The 11,927-nt window shown below is 38.1% G+C and overlaps 1 protein-coding gene across 4 annotated transcripts in view; it reads right to left on the bottom strand.

Moving 5' to 3' along the window:
* Positions 1-726: 726 nt before the first annotated feature.
* Positions 727-11,927, bottom strand: part of Nr5a2 (nuclear receptor subfamily 5 group A member 2) — a 128,366-nt gene continuing 117,165 nt past the window's right edge. For all 4 annotated transcript variants that reach the window (XM_078022543.1, XM_078022545.1, XM_078022546.1 and 1 more), the window contains one exon: positions 727-1,639. In XM_078022543.1, the coding sequence (XP_077878669.1) occupies positions 1,392-1,639 (248 nt within the window). In that variant the 3' untranslated portion in view covers positions 727-1,391. The remainder of the gene's footprint in view (positions 1,640-11,927) is intronic.

Below are 11,927 nucleotides of genomic sequence, written 5' to 3'. Positions count from 1 at the left end.
ATACTTTATTTTTAAAGTTGATCCACATCTGCACAGCTACCTTCCAGAATCGCGCAATAAGGCAAGACTTTCATACCTGTGGCATCGAGTGTTAATAATACTGACGGCATTGTTTGGAGAGTTTGTTTGCAATTCTTTGTCCTCCAATATTTGTTCTACAGCAGACTTTGGTCTATGACTTAGAAAGGTCAGTATCACTCTCTTCCTTTCCTCTTTGGGGAAGATTTAAATGACTGTTGGATTTTTCCAGGCTGCATTCAAAAATTACTGTTCTCATCTCAAGATAGGGGATGCTCAGTGGCAACTAGAATGAACTTTGTGTCAACCAATCTATCAGCTTCTCCTACCTTTTCATTTTCATAGCTTGACATGCTTCAGTTTTTATGTTCAACTACTTAGGACTGTGACTATTTGACATTCCAGCAAAAGATTTTTAAAGCTGTATTTTTTTTTAAAATGAACTACAAACCTTTATGATTAAAAAGGGCAGATGTAGCCTAAAAAGCCTTTCAGCCAGAAATTCTTATGAAGTCCAACAATGCCAAAGCCACATTTCAGCAACAGTAGCAGAAATAAGATCTAACTTGCTTTAGTTATGGAGCATTTGCTTAAAAAATTTGTAGCCATTTCCCTTAATATTCATGAATGCTTATATAAGATAGAAGAGGGATACTGCCTGCTCTTTGTAAAATCATGAACACGTGACAAAACAAACTTGAGAACATATTTAAAATGGCAAGCTGACATATTTATAGATCGCTCTTATTAGCGGTTTGCAGGTCTAAGACACAGACATTTGGAATTCATGATTTAGTGGAGCTACTAATGGGCGTGGCTGAGCATAGGTCCTTTGTACAGACTTGGTGATCACAGGGCAGAAGGTGCGAGGCCTTCCGAGGAAGAGAGAGGGGCTGTCGCAGGTACAGCTGATGCATTCTTGAGAATTGTTTCAGTTCAGCTTCACCAGGGAGGAATTCTGTAAGCTCGATCCCTCACTGTATAAGCCTAATTAATAACACAGATTGGTTCCTAAATTTCTTCATAGTGGAGATCAGTTTAAATATACAAGAATTGTTCTGTCCATTTTTATTCTGACATAGTGCTGGAATCCATCTGTGAGTTCAAATCCATTCCGTTACAATGTCTTTCACATGAATCCTTTGGGGACATGAAGCCTTTGATTCACAGTTTGCAATACAAATACCCTGATACATCATTTATTTGCTATTAAGTATTTGATTATTATGCCTTTTTAAATTCAGTATCTTTAACCGAGTTTTTAAATTAGTGTTGCTTGGAGCAGTTCAGAGTATTTTTTTTCCTCTTCCTGTTCTTTCCCCTCCCCTCAAATCTCTTTGTGTTCTGGAAGCAGAACTCTTAGGGGTCATAACTTAGGCTCTTTTTGCATGCAACATTTCTATGAGAAGGTTATTGTAGGGCACGTCCCCATTCAGGTGTTTGTAGTAGAGGTATTCCTCAGCCTGCATGCTGATCGCCCGGATTTCGGGTAGTCGCAGAAGTAGCTGCCCGAACTTCTCTGTTTGCTGGGGGTAGTTGCATACGGTGTAGTCCAGCAGGGCTGCGTTGACCTGTTCCTGAACACCTTCTACCAGCTGGAAGTTCTCAAGGTTTTTGACATCTGCATTTAAAAAACAAAGAAAACAACATTTCAGTGGCATTCTAACTCCCCCGTTTACCAAAGCAGTGTGTTCAATGAGTGGATGTATTTTCCCCCTGAAATAAAGCATACTCTATACTCTGCTGAATATTCAGTGAGCTGGACTCACCAAACTTCCTGGGAAAAATGATCACAAAAGAGCTTTAGAAGAAGGTCTTGTTGAAATTCTGCATGTACCTCAAGTCAGTTAGACACCAATGGATTTTGAGCAAGGTCAACTCTTTTCATATCCTACAAAAGGAAAGGTTTGAGGATTCCTAAAGTAGAGGGATCATAATATATTGCCAGCAAATGAGTCCCTAGAGAAAGACCTATCTTAACCCAGTATATTATACAATTCATATAATTCTGTATTAATTTTTCTGACCCAAGGTGAAATCTGTGTCCAGGGTATGATGTAGTTAATTCTAATAAAAAGTGACAGGGTTCTTGTTTCTGTTTGACATTTTCTAAATGATTCTGAAAGCCTTTGACTTGTCTAGCCTATGCTAATGAACCATCTGTACACTCCACTGACTGCCAACGGAATAGTCGCTACTGGGAACTCTCTAAAATATATATCTCAGTGACTAATGATCGTTATCAAATGAAAGTCTTGTCCTTTAGGCAGAATACAAGCTAGGCTGGTTGGTGCCCTTTAACCTGAACATGGTTTCTAAAGTCTGACTGTGTCCTTTTCTATTTTTCTTCTGGTCCTGGGGTTCCTCTTTGGAGAAGCCGGACATAGGCGATTCATTCTGCCTAACTCCTGGTGAGCATCCAGTTGTTGTAAGACATCTGCCCTAGAGGTCCTTATAAATACTGAATAAGAGAGAATACCACAGAATCAGAAAAGACAGACTGACTACAGATATACACAGAGACAATGGGCCAGGGAAAATGGAATGTTGGAATTTCTCTCCTGGAGTTTATTTATGTTAACTGTACAACTTTACTACAATGTGTATATAGAAGCCGATGGGGAAAAAATACACAGATGTGTGTGTGTTTACACACACCCCTGCACGGAAAGTAAAAAGATGCTTTTTAATTGGGTAAAAATAAATAAGAAGAATTTTGAAGAAAACAACCAAATGGTATGAATAAAAGGTTAAACTCACTAAAACAAGTTAATGGTTACCTTAGTAACACATATCCAATATTTTGAGCATGATCTACAGTTTGGGAGTTCTGAATGTATATACAAGGAGTCTGCCTTACGCTTACTGTTTTATTTTTAGATGGAGATGGACACATACCTTTATTTTTCTTTATGGTTATTCTTATGTGGTGCTGAGGATTGAACACAGTTCTTCACACATGCTAGGCAAGTGCTCTATCACTGAGCTACAAGCCCAGCCCATGTGTACTGTTGAAATGTGTTCAAGACTATTTTGGTGTTTATGTTTGGGTTGTAACCATGCATTAAACATGCTCCTTTCTATCCCCAATTCTCTGGCCCAAATTTGAAACAGTGAGTAATCAGTGCTGAAACAGATACAGAGTGTGAGAACTGAGTACCACCATCTATTTCAAAGTGAGATGCAAAAAAATTTGATCATTAAGCTGTGCAAACAGACACACACCACACTACCAGGAACTCTGCATCTTCTTGTGACATCAGACTTGGCAGCTCAGTTGTTATCCACTTGATATTTTATATATGTGGCACTTCACAGTTAATAAAGCATTTTCAACCTACCTTATAGGAAATATTTTTTAAAATGACTTTAAATTACTTAAACTATTTATAAACCTGGCTAAGGACTTAGAGGTATACTTAGTTCAAAATTATAAAACGTAAACAATCAGAAATACCTTCATATGTTGTACCTCTGTACCACAGAAAAATCTACATGGGTGTGTGTTATAGTGATTTAAACATAACTACAAAACATTTGAAATGGAATATTATTTTACACTATAGTGAAAGACAACTCTCACAAGTAAAGCTAGCAACAGTCATAGAGATTAATAGGGAGGGTGTAGGAATGTGAAGAGTGTAAAATGTAAGATAAGTGAATAATAGCCTTTTTAGAAAGTTGTTTTTGAAACTTTCTTTTTTTGATAAATGTATCCTTTGAGAACGATGTGATAAATTACGTCACCCTGAAGGGTGGGGAACCCATTCCCAATGAGCAGAAAACAAAGGGTAGATCATCAATTCTAGTTTATTCACACATTCTTATAGAATGATCATTTAAAGTCTTTCAATTAGCTTTATGAATATATTCAAATTGACACCTTTCCCCCCAAATTGTAAAAATACGTGAAATTTTCCTTCTGGCAGAAAAATACACAGATTTATCAAGCTTTGGTCAAATAGCCTTCTTTAAGCTGGGGATAAAACCCAGGGATGCTATACCACTGAGTTACATTGCCAGGAGTTTATTTTTAATTTTGAGACAAGGTCTTGCTAAATTGCTGAGGCTATCCTTGAACTTGCAATCCTCCTGCCTTAGCCTCCCGAGTTGCTAGGATTATAGGCAGAAGCCATAGTGACTGGTTCAAATATCTAATTTTTCTCTAAAGATCAACAGAGTTAAATTCACATGATTGAATTAATGATCTGATTAAGTTTCTTCAATGAATTCATCACTAAATATAACAAAACTTCAATGAATTCATCACTAAATATAACAAAACTTCAATGAATTCATCACTAAATATAACAAATCTGCTAATTGCACCAAAGGATACTTACTTGCTAAATATCTATTTTGTGTCTGTGTCTATACAGATCCTAACATAAGCTATAAGGTAAAAAAGGGAATGGGGGAAGGGATGTAGAGCAATTTCAATTGATTTAGTCTCCTTTGCTGATAGAAGTTGCTGGAGCATTTCTCTCCTGTCTGCCCCTGAGACGGCCTGGTCTATTTTGAAGTGTCCACTCTCTGCAAAGACTCTAAGTTCCTTGGGGTGAGGATGCTGCATCAGTCAAGGCATCCCCAGAAAATACATCAATTACTGTTGATATTATTGTTCACTTGTTCAAGAATGATATAGCCACATTTGTGAAAATGGCCTGTTAAACCTTATCTTGGCAGTCAGTCTCCTTTTTCTAGTTAGAAGCTGATTTAAAAAATTTGGATGGGTGGTTCAATTTATTTTTATATAAATATTTTTATATAAAAATACTTATATTTTTTATATGTTTATTTTTCAGGAAACTTGAATGTGTTTCTACAATGCTCATGGAATTAGTTTTATGCAAAACGATGCCCTTTCAGGAAAATTTAATCAATAGAAATTTAACATCTTAACCATTTTCCCTGAGATGTCCTTCCTCCAAATCAAGATTTATAGTTTTAACTCTTCTGTAGGTGTTATTCTACAACACCAAACATTCACAGATAAATTCACATTAAATTATATGAGAAAACAAAATCTGGAAAACATGAATGCATGTTCTGGAGTTGTCAAAAATAAATGTATTGGGGATTTGGTTCCCAGATCAAATAGCACTGCACCACCTCTAGGTTTTGGCAACAGGAGGTACAGGGATGGACATCAGACCCAAATTCCAACCAGTGCTGTGGCATTTTGGTGCTGGGTCTCAAAATCTCCTGCGTCTGGCACCATCAGTGCGCCTTTGAAATTTATATAAGCTTCATCTTAATACAATTTAAAAACACTGGTTAATGAACTATCATTACAAATTCTGAGTTGGAGATTGTATATAAACAGACAGAAGCATCCCTAACCCTTTCTCTATAGCCTTTAAAATTTGATGACTGGCAAGAGCATTTTGTGCTTCCCCTCTAAGTATCAATCTCTTATCATCTATTCTACTTTATTCACTCAGGGACTAATTACCCACTTTTTATATGAAGCAGCATTAGGATAAGCTCACAGTGGGGTGCTCAGATTTTTTTTCCCCTCCTTATTGGAAAGTAAACCCTTAGGTCTTCTTGAATATATTACAGGGCCGACTTTTCAGTCCTGCATAGCACTGGGGCTGTCTGAAGATGAAGATTCTTATCTCTGCCTCCCTGGTCACTGCGGCAGTGGGAGAGCCTGTAAACCTTCCTGTTCAACACACTACATACAACACACTTTTACAGTGTTGTTCTTTGCTGAGCCAGGGAGCCTTGGGGGAGGGGTATGAATTGTTATTTGCTGACAAGTGGGAGGAAAAGAAACTTTTTTTTTTTTTGATACCAGGAATTGAACCCACTTAACCACTGAGCCACATCCTCAGCCCTTTGTATTTAATTTTTTTTTTTTTTGAGATAGGGTCTTAATAAGAAAAACGTAGCCTTTTAAAAGACATAAAGGTGGGGGAAGAGGTACTATTTTGCACTTAGAGAATATTTCTTTTTCTCAAGGATTTTAGGGGGATGACCATCTATAAATTGTCACACAATTTGTTCTCAGAAGGTCTTTTGCTTTGATACAGAAAAAGAGAAATGAATTTTCTGTAAGGAATATATTTTATTTAAAAAAATTCTAGATATTGATGAACCTTTATTTTATTCATTTACTTATATATAGTGCTGAGAATCGAACCCAGTGCCTCACACATCCTAGGAAAGTGCTCTACCACTGAGCCACAACCCCAGCTCCTATTTGTAAAGTTATGTTAATAGGGCTAAATTTGAATAATTTTGTATAAATAATTTCAAAAGAACTGTGAGAGGTTGGAGAGCAACATGCATACACCAACAAAGTTCACTTAAAACTTTCTCACACCAACAAAGTGCACTTAAAGTCTGGGCTTGGGAACGAAGGGCCGGGTATTTTTGATGTTTATGTCCAAGAGGAGCTTCTAGCCGGGTTTCCAGTAAAACCTGAAACTTGAAGATTTCAAATTCATGCCTATAAATCCTTTGCAATAATATAGGCATGCATATATAAGCTTATCAACTCAAGTACTATTTTTCCAACTAGAACATACGATTCACTGTCCTCATTACGCAAATTAGGAACAAGAAAATGCAACCTCTGACAGGAGTGGTGTGCAAAAATATGTACATAAAGCATATGCACTTTTTATGCACATAGAGATAAAAAGCTCTTAAAACTGTGGGCTTTGTTATTTCATACCTTCATATACATACAATGTACAAATTAATTCACTCATTTACTCATTCATTCACTCACTCATTCATTAATACTGGAGTGAAAAACCATCTCTGCACACAGCAATTCATTCAGTGTGATACAGATAAGCAGCGAATGCCTTGGGAGCCACACAGGGTGGGCACCTAACACAAGGCTCAAGGGACAAGAAGAGTTGAGTTCCTGGGGGGAGAGGGGAGGGGACATCTGGGGAATTACACCTGGATTTTACTATAAAGCAATACAGAAGCACTGACAGGTTTTAGGAAAGAAGGAAATGGTCAGTTTTCTGAAGAATAAAGAAAACTCCACTGAAAGTGGGGGAAAGGGACTGGCGTGTGCAGGAGGGTGAGGAATCAGCAGGCTCATGAAGGAGACTAGAACCAAGGCCACTACAGGAAGACAGATGGGAAACATGGCCCTGGGGGTGGGGAAGTCTAGACCTCAGCAGAGAAGCCTGAGCTGATGGTCTTGATTTGGGAGCTCTCAGAGAACAGGTAGAACCCAGGAGTCAGTGAGAGCATGTAGAAAAGAACAGGCTGAGGGGTGGGGGCCTGTAGCAGCTAACGTGTAAAGACCCCATCTTGCAAAAGTATTGCAGGTATGCCAGGTATTTTTTTTTTAACATGTTTTCTCATTGAATCTAGTTAAGAGGCTTATGGAGAAAGTATTCCTATATTCCAGAAGAGAAACTAAGACTTAGAAGTGTTGTGTGAACGGGCCTGGGTCACCCTAGAGCCCTCACATGGTGGGACCGGAAGCCTACAGAGGCATCACTTTCAATTCCTACAGCTTTTTCTTCCTGTATCACAGCTTGCAAGTTTCAGTCACCTACTAGGGGTGGAGATTTGCGGATGCTGAATAATCAAATACTTCAGTTTTTCTTTAAAAAAAAAAAAGTCTTATTATATTATGAATGAATCATCCTCAGAGAATTTGAAACAATATAGTATTGGCACACTGGGATGTAACATACCTTATCTTGATGTTTTCGAAGGAACTTTATCATCTCCCCTCTCCTGGCCCTGCTTAATGAATCCAGGGTGCTTCGCCACTGAGCTCTTTTTATTCATCCATTTATTTATGTATTTATTTTTCAAATATTTGTTTTTTAGGTGTGGATGGACACAACACAATGCTTTCATTTTGATGTGGTGCTGAGGATCGAACCTAGCCCCGCCGTGCTAGGGCTCTACCGCTGAGCCACAATCCCAGCCCCTTTATTTATTTATTTATTGTTTAAATTTTGAGAAAAACGGACTTGCTACATTGCCCAGGCTGGCCTTGAACTTGTGATCTTTCTGCCTTAGACTTAGTAGCTGAGATCACAGGCATTCACCACCACGCCTGTCAGGAATTTTGACATCTTAAATGTCAGAGATCATTATAAACAGTAGTCACAACTGAGACGGAACACAGTGTAGTGTCAAAGGATGTCTCTGTGGAGGATCCTCTGGGCAAGATTCACCCCAGCCTTTTACATTTGGACCATACAGATACCAAGGCTAAGAAATAAGTTTCTCCACCTTTGCCTTATTTAAGTACAGGCTAGAAAAACAGATCTCATTAATCAAAGAAGTTTTAAATCAACTTGATCTTGTGGTCTAATACCAGTGTTCAAAGAGATTCACAGAAAGCGGAGGTCTAATCTAGTCTGAGGGACCAACCCTGTTGGGCAAGTCACTGAACTCCTCTGAGTCTATTTTTCTATTAGCAAAATAAATGAAATAACTCATTTCTTAAAGCCAAAGACACTTTAATAGTGAACTTAAAAAAATATACAGGTACAGTATCCTCACAAGGCATTATTTTTCTTATAATCTCAGCTAGAAATTGGAGGAGGTTTTTTTTTTTTTTTTTTTTTGCCTAGTACATGACTGAAAGGGGAATTTCCTCAACAGCAATCTGGTCCTTTCCCCCCCTGTGACATTTCACGGACAAAGCAGAATCTCTGATTATGCACTTTTCCAAAGTTAATGCAAAGAAAAGTGAATACCTGCAAATTTATCCCTTTCTTGATCGAAAACAATATTCAAGAAAGTATGATTTAGTCTTAGGTTTCAGTTAAGCATTTTCCATTCTGTTTATTAATTTTGAAGCCCACTTTCCACAAGATGTATATGGCATTTTGCATAAAATGTCACTAATCCAGTGCCTACCATAGTGCCCAGGAAAAGCAGGGCTCAGAAAATATTACTGTGTAAAGAATGTCATCTGCAGAGAGATGCCTGCAACATACATAGTCCCCAAAGGGCAGCAGAGTTCCTAAAGAGAAGGAATATGTCTTTCTCAGTAATATGTCTTCATTTCCAGTCTTAGTTCTATCTCTATTAAATTGTGAGATCATGGGCCTGTCACTATTTTGAGTCTAATGATTTTACATCTGTGAATACCAAGGGCTGGACTTGAAGGTCTCTATTGTCACCATAGCTCTACTATTCTGCGCAATTTTGAATGGGATTTTTGACAAGAAGACACTGAATTCTTAGCAAACTAGTACATGTATTACTCCACATTTACCCAACAGCCCATCACTTGCTTTTTCATTCAATTGTCTGGATGGTACTTTAATCTCCACAAGTATTTGAGACAATGTGCCATTCAAAAATGGCAACTGAACTCATTTACATGAAAGTCGCCCCCTCTTAAAGGAAACAATGTAGCTTTGACGGTATAAATTCAAAGCTTGCAAAAGTTTCTAAGCAGCTCCTGTGTGCCTAGAGATGTCTGGCATCTCTTCTGTGAGGACACAGAATACAGAATTGAGTATAAATGACATCAATTTGATATTTGGAACAAAGCAATAATTCATGCATTAATAAAAATTAATCCCCCATAGTCTGACTCTTACAGCACATCTCCTTGCCTCACCTACTCCTGTCTAGATGCACCTCCTGGTATTTCTTGGTGCTACTTTAATGTACCAAGTTTGTTTGTCCTCGGGACCTTTCTACCTACTACTCTCTCTTTCTGGATGGTTCTTTCCCTGTTGTGTAAGATTCACTTCCTCACTTCATTGACTACACTCATCTACTCAAGGAGATGATCACTCTTTTCGAAGAAGCTCTACTATCCTATCACTGTCTGCTCCCTCACCTTGCCTTATTTTTACAAATTTTCCTTTAAAATACATGAAAAGTATAAAAGAAATAGATAATTGTCAACAGCCTAAAGGTAGAAGCAATCCAAGTATCAATAAATGGGTGAGTGGAGAAACAAAACCTGCCCCCCCCCCAATGTACACACAGGGGAGGATACTAAAAAAGGAAGGGGACTGGCATATCCTACCACAGATGAACCTTGAGGACATTTGATACATGAAATAAGCCAAGGACAAAATAATAAGCACTATGATCTTTCTTATATGAGGTATCTGCAGTCGTCAAATTCACTGACCCAGAAGGTAGAAGAGTGGTTGGAGGCTGGAGTTGTTTAATGGACACAGAATTTTAGTTTTGCAAAAGGAAAAGAAGTTTGGAGATTGGCTATACAACTTAGCACTACTGAATTGTGTATTTAAAAATGGTTAGATTAAAAACTTAGGTCCCCACAAAAAAATGCACATAGATGCTTATATCGCAATTTTACTTATAATTGACAAAACTTGGAAGGAATCAAGATGCCCTTTGAGTGGGTGGAATGATTAACTTTGTTACACTCAGACAACAAAATAATATTCAGTGTCAAAATCAAATCTAAACTTTAACACCTCTCTCTCTCTCTCTCTCTCTCTCTCTCTCTCTCTCTTCTCTTGCCTTTGACATGCTGCTATTCTTCCACATCAAATTCGTGGCAGATTTTATTTGTGTTTTGTGTGGAATTATAACACCAAGCGAAAGGCATAAACTCTGTTATGTACTGTGCTTTCTTGGCAAACAGATTCAAACAGGAATTTTGGCTAGGGGCTTTGTACACAGTGCCAAGCTTGCCTTCTGTCATTGAGTCCTTGGGACTTTGGACTTTCTTAGGTGGAAAACCCATTACCATGTTCCACACCTTCATTACCTCCCTCAGTGACCATGCTGAAGGCCTCAGAACATGATTTTATGCTTATTTCCCCCATAGAGCAAGTACAGCACCCCCACCACAACCACCACAAGACACCCAGTGCCTACATCATTGGACTTGCTAATTTGCATTAAGCTCCCATGTATGTAAAACATATACATAGTAATCTGACAAAAAATATACTAAGCACTTTCTGTGTGCCAGTCCTCCAACTATTAGCTATTTTCAAAGATTTCAAAATCAACTTCAAATACAATTTATCCCTGGAAAAAAATGTCATTTGACTCAAAATTATTTCCTATATCCACAAATATAGGAAAAGCATTATACTTATGTGATGCTGTAAAGCAGTAATCAAAATATTTTCCAGGAAACCTATATTGGAGCTTCGTGTGGTGCTCAGGGACCATCACATGGATGGACAGAGAGCACTTTCATCTAAATGTCTATGTACAATTTGTAGTTTGCTTTCCAGAATTCTTAGGGATAAAAATGAGGACAAAAGGCTATGCTAAAGGGGATCTGAGGCCAGGAAAAAGATCATATGTTGCACCAGATGATAGTGAAAATATTAGGATGCATGAAGAATGAGAAAAAATAAGGGCTCTGGCTGGGAATCGACTGAATGTTTTGAGCCAGGAAACAGAATTTAAAGGGGTATAGAATCCAACATTTTCCTGGTTGTCTCTAAGCATCAAATAAAGTTGTGCATAAAATATGCTTAATAACAAGGCCAAATCCATACAAAGTGTGATGAAATAGGTAGCGTACCACATTTCAAACATGAGCCTTAAGACTGCAGCTGCCAAGGCTGGTCTTGGGAGTCATAGTCCTTATTCTTTTCTAAAGACCATCTGTCCCCACATGAGTAGGAAACATGCACATTCATAAAAAGCAAACCTCCCTCAGAGAAAAGCTCTTCCCCCCATTCTTCTAATCACGTCCCGAAACCGTTTTTGAGCCATAAGTTTGCATTTGATTTCCACTCAGGAACTTTTGTGGGTTTTGCAAAGTTTTCTTATTTTCTTAGAATAAGATATGAGGTTCAGTTTGTTCAGGTGGCAAGGCAAGACTATGAATAAACCAACGTTATCATATGAAAGAGAATTAAACAGGCAGATCCAAGTGGGGATATATTAAGCCAAATTTAAGCTCCAGTTGTTGAATTTAGCCGGTACTAGATGTCTGGTTTGCCTCGGGA

The sequence above is a fragment of the Ictidomys tridecemlineatus genome, chromosome 10 (assembly GCF_052094955.1).
Source record: "Ictidomys tridecemlineatus isolate mIctTri1 chromosome 10, mIctTri1.hap1, whole genome shotgun sequence".
NCBI lineage: Eukaryota > Metazoa > Chordata > Mammalia > Rodentia > Sciuridae > Ictidomys > Ictidomys tridecemlineatus.
This window is presented reverse-complemented; position numbering and strand designations above follow the sequence as displayed.